The 17,852-nt window shown below is 41.9% G+C and overlaps 1 protein-coding gene across 4 annotated transcripts in view; it reads right to left on the bottom strand.

Moving 5' to 3' along the window:
• The window catches only part of AHI1 (Abelson helper integration site 1), an 862,008-nt gene that overhangs the window by 500,669 nt on the left and 343,487 nt on the right, over positions 1-17,852 (bottom strand). For all 4 annotated transcript variants that reach the window (XM_078649231.1, XM_078649230.1, XM_078649229.1 and 1 more), the window contains exon 14: positions 8,960-9,066. In XM_078649231.1, the coding sequence (XP_078505357.1) occupies positions 8,960-9,066 (107 nt within the window). The remainder of the gene's footprint in view (positions 1-8,959; positions 9,067-17,852) is intronic.

Below are 17,852 nucleotides of genomic sequence, written 5' to 3'. Positions count from 1 at the left end.
AATTTGTATTCAAATATGACCCGAAATGGTACATGGTGGCCTATATGTATGATATTATGTTTAGTGTCACTAGATGGCCAGGTAGAGAATAAAATATATTTTTAACCATATAGGAATGCACTTTAAATGTGAGGGATTTCTCTGGAGTGGTATGTAGTTTAACTGACAATATATGAGATTAATGCTTTTATTTTATTGTAGGTATCTGCATGAAAATTAATTACACAAAATAAAGAGTGTCTAGGTTCAAGTCTTGATAAAGATGGACTTATAAGCCTTTTTCTCCATCGAAACGCGTCAACGCCATCTCTTGATGCACAATCCGTCTACTGGACATTGGGCCGAAAAAGCCAACTAAAGAAAGCTTATCTCCATGCCCGTAATATAACACAAGAACGGATGTGTAACTTGCTAAGACTAAGTTTTGCAGCCTAGCCTTTGTTCCTTTCACTCTTTTCATATGTTCATGTCATTTTATTATTATTGTTTTAAATGTATTGTTGTTTTATGAATTATTGTGACATGATATGTATTGTTTGACGGGTTTTCCCGGGTTTTTAAGCAAATATTGTAAGAATAAATTCAGGTGACATATTTTCTTAATTCAGAATGTTATGTGTTTTTTCCCATTGCATATGGTTCAAGCTTAAAGTGTATGAATGTTGGTGATGGACTGTTGGTACGATTAGGGTGGATATTATCTACTAACCGGTTGCTCCTTGGTTGGAAACTTGCCCAAAGGGATCCCTTTTATTTCTACTCTGTATCACAGGTACCACAACAAGCCATAAACTTCTCTCAGAGTCTGTCGTGAACAGACTTTGTTGAAGGATGCTTGGAAACAAGGATGAAATTCACAACTTCTGAAGGGAGAATGAATACAATCAACTACCACTGCTTAATCCTCACACCCTGCTGCTGCGACAGTCGTTCCTCCTGAGGCAGCAGCCTAATCACAAGAAAGTTGGTAATAGCCACACATTTGGGGTACATATGCAAATTGATGGACGGTATGCCGGACAATGCAAACATTCACCTCCAGTCACGAGGATCTGGCAATAATCCATCATTCTTTTGCTCACCAAAACACACCAGCAATATGCAAATCAGTCTTGACCCTGTTCCTTGTGAGAACAGTCCAGCCAGGTCCTCCTTGGACCGGAAACAAACATCCTGGGACCGGTTTCATGGCATCACCTTTCATCAGCCAAGCTAGCTTGAATCCAGTGGTGTAGTGAGCACGGGACCCACGTCTGGGCATACCCTTCCCACTTAGGGTGACATATGCAAAAGAAACAATTGATCGACGGAATGCTGGTCCAGACTGATTTGCATATGGGTGGGTTCAAACTGGAATAGCATGGTGATTAAAAGAACAATGGATTCAGGCCAATATCTTTTACTGGAGTGAATGTATGACATTGTTCTGCATTCTGTCCATCAATTGTTGTTTTTACATTTGTCACCCCGAGTGAGATGGGTATGGCCAGACATAGGTCTCGTGCTCTCCATGCCACTGGAGTCAAGCTATCCCGGCTGAAGAGGGGTGAAACCCCGAAATCGGTCCTTGGATGCTTGTTTCCAGTCCAGGGAGGACCTGTCCTGGCAGTTCGGGCTGGACTGTTCCCATTGGGCACAGGTTCAAGACTGATTTGTAAATAGCTGGGTTCAAACTGGAATAGCATGGTGAGCAAAAAAACGATGGATTTAGGCCCCGATCTCTATACCGGGGTGAATGTGACATTGTTCTGCAGTCTGTCCATCAGTTGTTGTTTTTGCACAGGTTTTGGGTACCACTCTGTCCAGCCCCAACTCGGAGTCAAGGAATAACTTGGGCTGGTCGTCCCTGATCTTCAGAATTGGGGACAAGAGAGGTAGTAGTTGAAAGCCATATTGGAGTCCAGTGGTCCACTCAAGGCGGAATGCGCGCTGGGAGAGAGAGCCTTCTTGGGAATGCCAGCTAACAAAATACTGACATTGAGTGTCCTCAGCAGTGGCGAAGAGATCAAGCCAGGGTTTTCCCCATTGCTGGAAGACATGCTGTGTCACCTCTGGGTGTAACTACCATTTGTGATCTACTACACGTCACAGGATATGTTTCTTTGCAATAGTGGTTTAAGGTCTGCCAGGTGGTGCACTAGCAGGGGATCCCCAGACGATTCAGCCAGTTCCAGCGCTGCAGAACACATTTGCACAGAGCTTATGAGAGCACTCCACACTGTTTTGTGCAATACCACAAAGGGGTGGTGTTTTCCATGAGAATTAGAATTGGTTTAACCTAGATGGACGGTAGAAAGGCGTTCAAGCAAAGTGAATAGGGTGCTTCTTCAACAGGTTGATGTGGAGAGTGGTCTCTGCCGGAGACCAGTGTCCAATAATATCCATCTCTCCCAGATCACCCACCCAACCCAGCAGTAATTAATCTGTCAGAACCGTCAGCTCTAGGTGGGGCAGGAAAAAGAGACCTGTCACTGGCCAAATGAAGATTAGGCAGGCAGGAGGAAAAGAAGCCTCAGAGCCACCCTCACTCAGACCCAAGATTGAGATTTAAACATCAGGATTATAACTTGAATGTCCTTTACTTGCGAATCTAGATAGAAGGTCCAAAAACCCAACATATGCAGGTGTGGCCTAAATTAAAGAAAATCTCTGTTAGGGGTTTAGGTTGACTTTCATATTGACAGTGAACTCTAACGATGTCAGGAGGTGTTCTAAGGCTGACTGAGACAATTCTTCTTTCAATAGCCAGTCGTCGTCAAGTTTGGGGAAGGCTGTTATACCCAACCCCGAAAAGACCCTGCAACCAATGCCATCATGTGAAAAAACAGGCTTTCTGCAGGTTTCCCCCCACTTTTTGACCCAATTCGGACTACTAGCTGCTGGTATTGTTGAGAGTGCACTAAGGCCTACTAACCAGACCTCAGTGCCAGTGTTATACCCATCACAAAACATATGTTGAATTAGCTACCCCAAAATTGGCATAGCTGACTTACTTATAAGTCCAGGGTATATGGTACCAAGAACATGTAAGTTAGAGAGTCCACCCAGGGCACAGCACTGATTGTGCTACCCTGTGGATGACAGAGTACAAAATGGCTCCCAGCCTGTAACCGCAGCCTGGAAGAGCAGTTTTAAAACTGCTAGTTCGACTTTGCCTTTTAAACCAATGCGAAAGCCCACACTTCCTTTAACAATATATGTATGTCTCCCCTAAGGAAGGCCTATTAAGCCCTAATGCAGAAAGTAATACATTATTAAGTAGTATATATATATATATATCAATTCAATTCAATTCAAAAATCTTTATTTCGGTCATGAAAGACCATAAAAGATATACAAATAATTGTTATCAGTTAAAACATTTATACATGTGATATAAAAAGTCATAGTTAAAATCTGATTACTAGAAAAACATCATAATTCGAAGAAGGGAGGGAATGGAGTTGTTTCATGTAGCTTTAGTGTCTCTAATAATTAAGGCGCGTATTCGCCACATAGCTGTCAGAAATGTTGCCATTGCAAACACAGTTGGAGCCGCTAAATCTGTTCTGAGGACTCTATAAGCCGGAGCAAAAGTTCTGAAACCTAAGTTCCTTAAGTGAGGGACCAATCAATAACTCCTAATTCTGCTGTAGGCTCTGCAGAACAGGACCACATGAAAATCGCGTTCCAGTTTGTAATTGCATGCGGGGCATGCCCCTGAGTCCAGATTGCCTTCCCACGATTTAGTAAGGGACCTCAGGGGAAGAGAGCCATACCTCCATTGCATGTAGATCTTCCGCACAGACACAGGTGTCATAGTGTCCAGTACATATTCAGGGCTGTAGGAGTCTTTTATCTTGATAAATGAGTCAGTTAAAGATCCTTCCCGGAAAGAGGACATGGCTTTCTGATGCATAGCTCCGTAGAATAAATTTGAAAGTTCTTTTCTAGCGAGCCTTACGGACGCTACTTCCGGGTTGGACCATAATTCTGGGACTCCAAGGTAAATGCACATATCCCTAATGTACTTTATCCATGGGATTTTAGTGGCATAGGTTGATCTAAGAAGCTCCTGCAGTTAATTTCTATAATGTACCAGGTCCTCACTGCTCCACAAACGCCTCCAGTAGGTCAGAGGTTTTAGGCCCAGTACCTCCGTGATTGGTCGTAGCGCCAAATCCATTCTTAGGGGGAGTAGTGGGGTACTCGGGGGGAGAGCTGCCAGTTGTCTTATAAAGTTGTTTTCAGCGACCTGTACCGTATGTAAAGGTATATGTCCCCATATCTCACCCCCATAAATAATACCCCCCCTGGCTTGGGTTTTATAAATATGGATAGCGGGTGTCAGTGGGCGCAAAGGAGATTTTTTGGCAATTCTTGTAATGGCACCTGCCCTCTGTACCAGCTTTGTTGTTGCTTTTGTTTTATGTGGGAGCCAAGTCAGATTCTGATTGAGGGTTATGCCGAGGTATTCTATTACTTGGACTCTCTCCAGGGTTGTAGGTCCCAGGCGAGGGTTTGGGCAACTTTTGGTTTTGGGGCTTAGAATCATAAATTTGGTCTTAGTTGGATTTATTTCTAGACCTCTTTCATTACAAAACCCCAAAAACCCATTCAGAACCCTTTGAAGCCCCATTGGAGTTTTGGACAGCAGCAGGGTGTCATCAGCAAACATGATTGCTGGCACCCTGCCGCCATTCAATAGTGGTGCATCGGTGTTAGTGATCCTGTTTAAGTACTCTATCACCCCGTTCACGAATAAGCAAAACAGGGTCGGGGCCAGTACACAGCCCTGCCTCACCCCTCTAAGGACTGGGAATCTATCCGATAACCTACCGCCCTTTCCATATGTGACTCGGGCATAGTTGTTTGAATGCAACCTAATTAAGATATGGAGTATGTCTCTCGGGACACCCAGATCAGCCAGCACCGCCCACAATTTAGCCCGAGGGACTAAATCAAAGGCGGCGCGGAGGTCCACAAATACCGCATACAGTGTCCCACCCTCCACGAGCACTGTCTTCCAATATAAAATACTCAGTCTAAGTATTTGATCGACTGTTGAAACTCCTTTCCTAAATCCCGCCTGAAGAGGGCTTAAAATGTCAGTCTCCTCCATCCAGCTCGACAACCTATCAAGAATTAATCTGCCAAACAACTTTTGGGACACATCAATGAGGCTGATTGGGCGGTAGTTGGCTGGGAGCAGGGGCGGCCCCTTTTTATATATCGGGACCACCTCTGCTCCCAACCAAGTATCAGGTATTTTCATCCCCCCCAGCACTGCATTGAACAAAGTCATGAGATAAGGTGCCCAAATTCCCGGTTCATGCTTGAAGAGGTCGCCCGGCAACCCATCCAAGCCCGGTGCCTTCCCGGTGGACAACCCGGCTATCGCCGACCTAATGTCTTTTATAGTAAAGGGTTCGGCAGTCTGTCCCTCGAAGGTAACGGACGGAGCTAATTCTGTCCCCTCATTCTCTAGGGAGTATAGCTGCTCAAAGTGCCTTTGCCAGACACTTGCAGCAATGTTGGGTTCAATGGCCGTGGGAAGTTCCCCGCTACCATGGTTTATTATTCGCCAGAATCTACGGGAGTCCCTTGTTGCTAGGGACTCCGATAGATTCTCCCAGTGCTGTATGTCCCATTCTATCTTTGCATTAGCTAGGAGTGTTTTATAGGCCCTCCTCCTAGAGGAGATCTCTTCCCTTGTACCGCCTGCTTTTATGATAGATAGGAGGTCATGTTTTGCAACTCGGCAAGCACTGTTAAACCAAGTAACGTTTTTCTGTCTCTGGGTTCTGGGTGGTCTAGTGCTGAAAAAATGTATATATATATATATATATATATATATATATATATATACATATATATATATACTTTAATATGTCCTAACAGCAACACATTCAAACTGTTATTTTTGCTGTGTAAAGATTAGTAGCCCAATTGGTTAATACAAAGCTACAGGCTGACCTCCTATTCCAGCTAACTTCTGACTAGGACTACTAAAATAGGTACTTCAAGGTATCAAATTAATTGTGGTATTAAATCTGACCTGATGCCCAGGTCCAGTTTGATGTCACTTTTAAGGAAATGCAAGGTTTAGAAAGTTGCCACTTTGTTGTTCAGTTTATTCAGCAGTCTCTCACTGTTGCTGGCCATCAGCCAGCCTTTTGCCCTCCTGGGGATTAGTGTGAACGAATCCCAGTTTCAGGAACTATAAATAGAGGCCTTCCACAGAGGGCGGTGTCACCTCCCCCTTTCAAAAAGCCAAAGAAAATGTTAGCCCAAAAAGTGAGTTTCAAAGGGGAAGTCGAGTAACAGAGGGGTGAGACCAGTTGCCAAACCGGAATGAACATGGGCATGTAGCCCACGGTTTTCCTGTTATTATGCAGACCAGTTGTCAACTCTCTAGGGTGGGTTACCAAGCTCCTAACATCCAAGGAAAGGTTCAGACATCTTAGGAGTGGGCAGAATAGTGGGCCCTGAGATTGATAGGTGCCACACATAGCCATAAGTCATTACAGGGTGTGAGGGATCCTGGTAGCTCATTAGCTAGAGACTGCACCATCCCCCCAGGGCACTTTCTGGGCATAAAAATTGCACCCCCATTACCCTGAACTTCAAGTCACGACGGAACTGGAGAAAGGATCGAAGAAAGTCTGCCCCTGACACTGGAACTGGCAAGAGAGGTTGTACCGACTGCTGGTCTGCACCTGCCACACCTTCGGCTAGCAAAGAGAAGACTGTGTATGGGGCTCCTGGCTCATGGAAAAGGTACTCTCAAACCACAGACCAAAGACATGACTCCAAAGGTCAGTCTGCTGACCCCTTTAACAAGCACCAGGGTCATCAATGTTGAAACAGCCCATTCAGGCAAGTCAGTAACCACATTCATCCTTTCACTGCTGAACGCCAACTGGCAACCCAAAAGACCGATTCGTGATGGCAAAAAGTTGCATCGGAATCCAGCCTTTACTTATGGGGCAGAACATAGTCAATGTGCTGCCGCATGAGGCCACCTACCAGCGCTCAGGCTAAGCTGAAAAAATCTTTGTGATCAAGTCTGACACCTGGGGATATTCTAAAGGTGAGGACTCTGCAGTTAGAGGTATCCTTCAGAAGATGTTTGAAAGGCACTGCCTAGAAATGTTTAAAACTTTGCAAATCATGATAAGCATGGCCTCCTGGTATGCAAGCATGAATTCTCTCTCCTTCCCTTTTCAACCATTACATCTTTTTGCTCTCTATAAAGACCCTTCAGAACAATATACCTCCTGTAGGCTAATACTCTGCTTTGCTTGAAAGCCTCCTCACCAAATGGTATCTCGGCCCTTTTCTCACTTTCGAAAACCTTCAGGAATCGGGGTCTTCAAGATACACTTGGCACCACTGAAGGCAGCACTACATGCTGCAGTGAGGCTGCTGTAAGGGCCATAACGTTATACAAGCACATTACATTTGTTTGTCTTACTACAATGTCTGGCCCATCAAAGTCCAAAAAGTACTGAAACTTGCCTGTATTATGATGCAAGCCCTTCATTCAGTAGCTTTCAATTCTAACACATCTCTAAAACTCTTCTCATGGAAAGTCAGATCTTCAAAAACACACTTTCAAAATCCTGCTCATCCAAGATCGGTAACTCTATGGCATGAAATCCAGCATAAAACTTGAAAGTGTCACAAAAGAACCAAAACTCCTGCTTTTCTATTGTCACATTCTCTTCAAATGCCTAACAGCGAAGTGAAGAATTAATGGAAACTGAACAGGTGCATACATGCTTCTATTCCTAAAATGGAATTGTTATCTCCATTGTGCCCTTGCAAATAATGTATTCTTTCACATGTCTATATGCCACTGTATAACATATGTATTTTCTTTTATCTCTAGGCGTTGTGTCCTTCTTTAAGGTGGCTCATACAGAACTAGTAGTAAATAAACAACAATAAATAAAACATAAGTTTAAAGGCACAAAAATGGTGTTTCAACAAACCCACCTAATTTCAAGTAAAGCTTCATGTTGCTACGGCCAGTCTATAGGAAGAAACAGGCAGTTCAGGCCTTAAAAATATTTCTCACAAACACATTCGCTAAAGCTGCATTGGCCTAAGGTTCTAAAAATAGTAATGTGTGCATGGAATAACAACATTCCATCTCACAGAGACAGAAGGTCTCTGTGATATGGAATGCGGCTTGCACATATCTTGGGTGAACAATCCTCTGAAGCTATGGATATTTTCTGCTATATTAGGTGACAATGAGCCTCATTTAGAATTTGTTGGAATGGGAGCTTGGTCACAAATCATCCTCTTCATTTTGAGGTGGGAGAACCACCAGGTTTCTGACAGAAGAGCTTCAGTGGGCTTTGCAGATGCTAACTTTGTGTCTTGAGGTGGCGGCGGTAGATCCTTCTCCTACCTCACCGCCAAGACCTGGAACACTCTCCCTACCAACCTACGACAGACCCAGGACCTGCTGGACTTCCGAAGACTTCTCAAGATCTGGCTTTTCGATCAGTAGCGCCCCCCCCACTCCCACCCCCCAGTGACTTGAGACCCTCACAGGTTGGTAGCGCGCTTTACAAATGCACTGATTGTTTGATTGATTGATGGAGGTCACAGGTACGGAGGACTTCTTCCAAATATCTGTTAAAGGGACGCCTCTCTGAAAGGCAGAAAGGCAGGCACATCCTATAGTCCTTTCTATTGCATATAAGTGACCTTATCATGAATATCTACTGCCTGAGGTGTCTTCTGAACTGATAGCCTATTACATTTTTTTAATAGAATTATTTTGCTGAAACCGCAAAGGTGCATTAAAGTGCAGTCACTTCAAACATACGTATGCACCATGTTACTGTCTACATACAAAAATATGCATCAAAGAATTCTTCAAACAGGTAAGAATGCTTCAGGGACACACTAGTGGCAGTAAAGTAATGTGTACATTGAAAATGGCAATAAAGAAAATAACTACCTGCTTAATGCTCCAGTGCTGGACCGGATTTTTTTTCGATGATCCACTGACAAAGGTATTCCATACAATGACGAGTCCTGAGCTGTCCCCTGAGAACATATGAATCCCTGTGAAAGACAGCTTGGATTTATTCCCAATTTGTGAAATAAATATTGTTTGCAAAAGAATGATGTGCACAGTAAATTACAACAAAAGATAATGTTCCTTAAACAGTATCGTGGGGTTAAAAAAACAATAGTCCCTGATATACCTAATTAAAAAAACATGAAATTATACACAACTCATGTGTTGTCATTTTTTTTTTTACATGGTTTGCAAAATTTGGGAAAAATACTAAATAAAATATTGCATTTGGAGACAATTTTATGGTTTATTGAAGAACTGACATGATTTGTGAAATCCTTAAAAATAATAGAGAACCCAGACATTTTTATTTACCGGATTACTCTACAAACATCCCTATGATATTAGAAATCCCCACATTGCAAAACATAATTAAAAACATATTTGTGAAACAAGGGTTTGTCATATTGTATAGACTGCTGTTTTAGTAAATAATTTTAAAATCACTAAACCTATTTAAATAGGTTTCAGTTGTCATCCAAGACTAATTTCCTCTTCCAAAGGGCACAACCTTTTTCCTACATAATTGATGTTGAAAGATACATTTTTTCTTCTCTGAGGGATCTTTATCTTTTACATATATTTTGCTTGACGGTAAAACGATTCCAAGGTTAATCATTATAATAGCAATGTTAATAAATTATAGTTTAACCCCTCCCATGCTCATGACGAGCTCAGCTCGTCATGAGCCACGATTACTGTGTGCTCATGACGAGCTGAGCACGTCATGACCGTTAGAACGCTCACAAGCGGGGCTAATTCCCCTGCTGTGCAAGCGTTCTACACAAACGGGTGTGGTCATGACAAGCTCAGCTCGTCATGAGCACACGAGCACCGTGGCTCATGACTAGCTCGTCATGAGCACGTTGCTCATCATGCGCACCGGGGCGCTGGGCGCCCCCCCCACCCCCCCCGGTCCAAATAGTTTTTATTGAAGACTTAAGCTATATAACAACAACTCTGGCATAGGTGATTTTGGGGCAGCAGTGTGCAAATGTATCACTTTCTACGATAATATTAACACATTTACATCAAATAACTTGAGCTGTTCAGTTCAGAAAATATGTTTTATGAAATTGATTAACATTATTTTGCCCACTCAAGGATAGAAGGTCCATCAAATTGTCAGAGCACCTCTGTGAATTTACATAAGACTAAAATAAAGTCTTACCAAGGAAACCAGTAATCAGCCAACCATTTTAATGTAATAATATTAATTTTCAACAACTCAATGAAAAGAAACAACCTATCATTTTCTAGCACTGACACACTCCCGAAATTTAAGAAAGGGGATTAAGAGGAGCCATCCAATCACAGGTCAATTAGTCTTATAGATACTGAACAGAAATTCTTTGCAATCTGATCCTGACACACCTCCACACCATAATTGAGGAAAATAACATACTGTCACATCTGCAAGCAGTTTTTAGGGAATCTACAAGCACTTTGGACCAAGTGTTCTGTTTCTTATTACTTATTTGGAAGGAAGTTATTATTAGGAAGGGTCACGTCATTGTGTTTGTAGATCTCAAGCAAGCGTTCGATCACATCAACCACACTAAACTATGGGCTGCACTGAGGGATCTAGGGCTCCCCAATGGTTTGCTACAACTAATAATGAGCATGCACCAACACAACTATGCTCAATTTCGGTGGAACCAAAGTGCCGAACTTACTGAGAAGATAAATGTGCAAAAGGGAGTCTGCCCCAACCCTAGTTACTTTATATATGAAAGGGCTAATTAATGCATAATGTGACTGTGGGGGTGACCCTCCCAAACTGGCGGGCAGACAACTTCCCTCACTCCTATTTGCTGAAGATACGTTGTTGATCAGATAAACACCAATGGGTATGCAGAATGTATCAAATAGGTTTGTTACAGCTTGTATTGATTTTGGCCTAGAAAATAACTGCACAAAGACTACATTTACGGCCTTTAACCCCCATCGTTCCTTTAAAGGGAAGTTGAGGCTGGGTTCAAATACACTAGAAAAAGTCAAGGTTTTTTATTACCTCTGGGTTATATTGAACAATAACTTGAGATGGACCGACCAAAGCCAAAAGAGTAGTCTTGCATTTCAGCATGTCGACACCTCAGTTGTAAAAAACTCAAACAATCTGTTTATCACCCTAGCTCCCCAGCTATTGAAATGCATCGAGCTAGAGGTTTTGGAGTTGCTCTTTATGGTGCTGAATTGTGGGTTATGGAACAGACAAATTACCCAGAGCAGGTAGAAAATAAATTGATACGATCTCTAATAAATCTTCCAATTAATACACCATTATTACCAGCATGGCTAGACCTTGGTTTACAGAGCATTAAACATATTGCGGTACTGAAGGCTTTGTTGTTCTGGGTTCGACTATGGACTAGCAAAGCTCAGATCCCAGTCAAAAAAGCTGTAGCTTAAGTACAAACTCTCGAAAAAGCAGCCGAACAGGTGAAGAGGTGCAGAGTGGTTAGGCAATGGCTGCTGAGATTGTGGCTGAGGGATATGTGGGAGGATTCCGAATCACTGATGAAAGAAGCTGTTCCTCTTTTAAAGGCAAAGTTTTGGGTCCATGTTCAGGATTTCTGTTTTAATGATGCAGCACTGGGAACATTAAGCTGAAGGTTCCTAGATTTTAAATGCATGTTTTTATTTGAAACCATTATGGATGAGATTGAGTCTCCTCATGCACGTGCACTTTATCAACAATTTAGGTACGAAAGTTTGCCCCTGAATTACAGTAAAAGCAAACAGAAGCAGGCTACTGTAACCCCAATGTACCTTGTATGCAGCCTTAGCCCTGAAACAGTAGACCATTTTATGTTTTTCTGTCCCTCCTATGCAAAAATTAGGAAAAAGTGGATAATACCGGTTTGTAGTCTTATATCATTTATGCGTCCAGCTGAAACTTTGAGAGTGTTAAGATCAGACACAACAAAATGGCTAGTGTTCGCATATACTTTTGTATTTGTATTTGTACAGTACTTTTTTTGGATAGGCTGAAATCTGTGCAATATGGTCTTAATCGTAGGGTGGCATTTGCCTAAGAAAGTGGTGACACGATTTCAGGGCAAAAATCCACCAATATACTAAGTGTTAAAATATATTTTGACCTAATTACATTTAGAAAATGTTGCTTGAAAGTGCATATAGTTAATTTCTGGAGAAGCTGCCTAAATGTATTAGCAGGACAGGTAGATGAACACAAGATGGAGCATGGGCCAAAGGTGAAAAAGACTAAAGCCAGAGTAAGAAAAGAGTTTCATAGGGTGGGCAAGAGTAGATTTTAGAGATATGGTAGAACTGATAACAACATGTACAGACAACCGACATTAAGTAGCTAAACAAACAGGAATAAAATAATAACAATACTGAGCAGATAACTGAATACAGGAAGACTGGGGAGCAATAAGAATACAAGCAAATGAATCTGAGGTATTTTCTCTGGGTCTTTAGGCAGTCATAGGTCACTAGGCGGAATGCATGGTGGGTATTGTCATGTTCCCGGGCCTCAGATGCTATTGCAATCCAAGTGGCAAAATAACTGGCTGGTATATACATAACTGTGCAGGCAGAGAACCCAAGGTTTATTTTAAGAGTTACCAGTATACGCTACAGGAGCAGCCACACAAACTCAAATTGGAACCTAGGCATAAATAGATATGTACAACAACAATGTCCAGAAGAGGTCTACCTTTAGACAAATTCAATCAGTTATGTGATGTATTCACTAAACCACTGTACAATTATTGAAAGAAACAAAGACAATGTGAATAATTAGAAGAATTTGTAAGAGAAGTTCAATCAGAATTTATAGACAAATGACAATCAAATTTGAAAGAAGTGCTCAGCGTGGAAAGAGAACACGCAATGCTAGTCGCAAAAAAAGATACAAAGCCCAGTATACGAACAGAAAGAAGAAAATGGTGACAGACGTTACAATTGAAATTGCAGCTGATGGAGCAGGATATTGCGCAATCTGCTCTAATGAACACCCTTATAATACGTACTAACAGTAAGTAGTGTTGGAATGAACTAATGTGCACAATTACACAACACACGGGAAGATTGTTTCAAAATATGCATGAACTAACCAGAATGAATGCGTAAATAACCGTAAATGGAATAATAATGTGCTTAGAATGAATTAAGAAGGTCTGCATGGCAAGGCCGCATGTGCATTCAGTAAAAAGCATGACGTGTGTTGCTTTATCCTAATAAATATTGCAGCTTTTCTGCTTGTGCTATTTCGGCTAACCGTTAATATGAAGTAGAGCTAAACAGTGAAAATTGCATTGTCACATAATTAATAATTGTCCGTTTTCCGTTCTTTAAGTAATGGACGAGTTCTCCATCTTTTAAAGTTGGTTTAACCGAGGGCGGGTGGAATTAGGAGTGAGCAGGAACCATGTGACCACGTGGCTGAACTGCTGTGCAAAACTGAAAAAACCTGACCTGGTGAAGGACAGAACATTGAAAGCCAGCCAAAGCCAGTGTCATCGTGGGAACAGAACTTGCAGTCATTGAATTTATTAAAAATTACAATAAATTGTTAAATGTGTACTCATGAGAGAGAAGAGGTATTGATGACTGTATAAAAAATGTATTGAGACAATGGGGTAGTCAAAACTAGCTGATCTCACCATGGGATGACATCTCACCCCTAGAAATTAACCAATCCCTTAGCTAGAAAATGTGAGTTTAGAAACAAATTTGGAATGGACATATGTTTTAGAGTATAAGAATAGGCACTTTAGGGGTATGGTTAATGCGAGTGTGGGCTGAAGTTGTCAGAGAGCGGGATGCAATGCTGTTCGTCGGTTTGCAGAGAGGCCTAGCTGGTTCTGTACTGTCCCTGTCCTGGTTGTTAAGACTTTGATCCCTGACTCTCGGTTCAGGGGTCTCCCACTGCTGCCTAGGCCTGGGTGGTGGTTTTCCCTTACAGATCCCATGGGTTTGTATCTGTTCTGACTTCGCATTGCAGAATTATTTTGCAGTCACATTCTTGTCTCTGAAACTGTTGTCTCTTCATTTATCCCCTCCAAATTGATGATCTAAAATCGATATATTTTTGCTTGTATCTAATGTCTCTTCATCTATCCACTCTTTGCAACGTATATTTGAGATAAATGATAGTTCCGTTGTTGCTATGATTAGATTGTTGCTCTCTCTCTCTCTCACATGAGGTTTCCAGTATTTGAAATTATGAATGTAATCACTATGAGCATTTATTATTGCTAGACAAAATTATAAAATCTCACCAGAAGTTTGTGGTTATTTCAGCCAGTTTCAATGACTAATGTCTTACGAAAATTAACATTGCCATCAACTCTTCAACTAATTGGTCCATTCACCGAGTAAATGAAAAGTCGATTAATATTTGTTCAATACACAAAAGTAAAGAATTTTTAAATTTTGTGCCCGAGTAAACAAGAGTAAATTGAAGTAAAGTTAACAAACTTAACCCCAGCACATCAGGGATTTGGGTGAATGTATATGGGCCAAAGTAATGTACTATTGTTGAATATTTATCGCTAAATCACATTTTTGGGTTCGCGCTGGATCACAGCGTTTGCAATTATCTGTAGAGCTCATATTGTGCAAAAATCTAAATTCGGTTCATCACTATTGGGGTATACATCAATGGCATTTCGACCCAGACGTAAATTGATGGTCAACATCAGGACAAGGGAAAGTTTGCTAAGAACAGGAGGTGTGTATTTGAATGAAACTTGAAACAAGTTCAGGTTAAAGGATAACATGACAGTACACATTATGCTAAAAAGGGAATAAACTGCCCAGATATCAACTATATCCAGATTATTATGCATAAGGTGCACAAGTGATGAGTAAATAACTGTGTGGACAAAAGGAAGTGAAGTCTGCCACTCACTGGGTTAGTGTTCATCCAAAAAAAGAACCACAGTATCAGGAAAAAAAGACTAAACAACCAGGAGAAGAGGGTAGACGAAAAAAAACCTGAAGTGAAATAACATTTGGATTTATTAACATAAACCTGGGCGCACTAATCGCACTAAACTGAATGTGCAATCAGAGGTGTTACTTCAACAAACATTTGGTTTTATTTAAGGGAATAAAGGCAGTTAATATGATGATCAAGAAAGAAAGCAAAAGTTCATCAACACCTCTGAGGACCAAGATAGAACTCCAAACAATTCTATTGAACTTATACAGTTAGGTGCTATAGTCCAAGAAAAATGCTATCATCTGTGACAGAGACTGCAGATCATCAACAACGTTCAGAAATGCTCTGGCATGAATTTTTTTAATCTGGAATTCCTTTCTCAATGGAGCTAGGTGCCAGGTGTTACATACTATCCAATGCACTATAAATATGACTTAGTTATCTTGAGGCCCTGGAAAGAAAGTGTGTTAGTTTTAAGAGTGCTCAAGCAGAGGTTGCTGGGATCATGCCCAAAAAACCAAAAGCTCACCCAGCAAATGGGGAACTAGGTATTTCAACCCATACAAGGTAGCATGCTCTTTGATATGGGGAAACTGGTCCAAAGTCAATGGCCATTTTGTCCAGTTAATTGGACACATGGGATCTAATGAACAGTGAGAATGATTAATGGTTGAAAGTACATAATAATACGGGTGCTGTGATAATGATGAGTCAGAAGGATCATGCAAATAAGTCCATGACAACTGCCAAACGGTTTATGCTTCCTACTATAGATTAAGTTAACTTGTTTGTGTTTGTTTCTGCAAAAAGAACATGTATACTCAAGCCGCTAATCTCTTGATGTACAGTATCCTTTGAGGAAGGAGCAGCTTCTTCTGCAATCCTATGGACATATGCAGACAATGTAGGTGTGACCTAAAGCCTTCAAGGGAGGAGCCTGTCATTAAAAACCGGTGGTTCCTGCAAGTGAAAGATTTGATAATTTCAAGTGTGGTTGTCCTACTGCCACCATAGCAGAACCACCTCAGCCATGCTCATTTGGTCTGACTCCATTGGGCATGCAGTTTTTGGACGAAGCACATACAAAGGAAACAGTGTGGAATAAGAGCAATGCAGGGTCACTTGGGCTGCTGAAGGGCCTTGCATGTACACATGGGGCCCACTGGTTGTATACATGAAATATATGGAATGTTTTCAGTCTCGTTTCTCCATGGAATTGAAAAGGAGGTAAGATGGTGGGTGATCTATATTGGTACAAGGCAAGATTTGGGAGTTTTGATAGACAAACTCAAGTCTTGTAGAAGTCACTGCAGTTGCTTAGTGTTGGGTATCTTATGAAGAAGGCTGCAGCCGCCAGCTGGTGGTAAACCGGAATCACTAAAAGGCACAGGTGTACCTACACCATACATTTTGGAAAGATCTATGGTGCTGATGAGACCAATGGGCAAAATCCTGAACTAGGAATGAGGGCAACCCTAGGAAGTGCATATATTGGTGGTGGCTGGAGCGAACAGGAATGTGGAACTAGGGTTTTTGGAGCTCAATAAAAGTCAGGAATGTGTTGTGTGAAGGACAGTATGTACCACAGCATGACTATTTTGAAGCCTACAATGATCCAAAACAGGCTGTCAGCCCTCTGACTTCTTTTTAGCCAGGACATGCCTAATGGAATATTCGTTCTTCATTCTATCTACTGCCCCTAGACAGGGTTATAGCAGCCATAAAAACTTTATAATTCCTGATCTCAGATGCCTTTAACAGTGCATTTGGCCTGATGATGACAGACAGGATAGATACAAAAGGGTTGAAATGAAAATGTTTACAAGCGACAAACTAACAACTGGATCACAGACATTGATCAAAAACATCAAGCCCAAACAGAGTTGATCTTCCAATTAAACTATACTGTTGCCATTTCTCCTATGCTTGTTTGTGTGCCACTCTGGGTGACAAATGCAAAAAGAACAATTGATGGACAGAATGCAGAACAATGTCATACATTTACCCCAGTACAGAGATCTGGGCCTGATTTGGATATAGCCGGGGTGGAGTAGTGAGCAGAAGAACGATTGTTTTGACCCAGATCATTTGGCTTGGGGTGAATGTGTGATTTATTCAGCATTGCGTACCAATGTGAAAAGAAGTCACGACTTTTGGCATGAAGGCAACTCTGGTCCTCAGTACCAGTTTCTCGGTGGTGTAGGGCCTGACTGATGAGAGGTGTTACATCGAAACCAGTCCCTGGATGCTTGTTTCCGGTCCAAGGAAGACCTGGCTTGGCTGTTCGGGCTGGACTGTTCCCATGAGGCACAGGGTCAAGACTGGTTTGCATATAGCTGGGTCTGAACTGGGGTGGGGAAATGAGCTAAAGAACGATGATGGATTCAACCCAGATCTGTGACTGGGGGTGAGTGTCTGAAACGTTTTAGCAAGCTTTGTTTGCCCTAAGTTGGCAGGGTATGCCCAGATGTGGGTCCCTTGCTCACTTTGCCACTGGATTCAGGCTAGCCTGGCTGATGAAGGGTGTTAACCCAAAACCGGGCCCAGGATGCTTGTTTCCGGTCCAGGGAAGAACTGGTTTTTTCAGTTCTGGATGGACTTGACCCATGAGGCACAGGGGCATAACTGATTTGCATATAGCTGGGTTTGAAACGGGGTGGTAAGTGAGCTAAAGAACGATGATAGATTCAACCCAAATCTGTGACTGAGGGTGAGTGTTTGAAAAGTTTCCGCGCTTTGTCCATCATCTCCTTGTGTTTGCTTTGTTTGCCCTAAGTTGGCAGGGTATGCCCAGACGTGGCTCATTTGCTCACTTTGCCACTAAATTCAAGCTAGCCTGGCAGATAAGTGGTG

This window comes from Lissotriton helveticus, chromosome 6 (assembly GCF_964261635.1).
Source record: "Lissotriton helveticus chromosome 6, aLisHel1.1, whole genome shotgun sequence".
In the NCBI taxonomy this organism is placed as follows: domain Eukaryota; kingdom Metazoa; phylum Chordata; class Amphibia; order Caudata; family Salamandridae; genus Lissotriton; species Lissotriton helveticus.
Note: the sequence above shows the minus strand (reverse complement) of the source record. Positions and strands in the feature narration are given on the sequence as shown.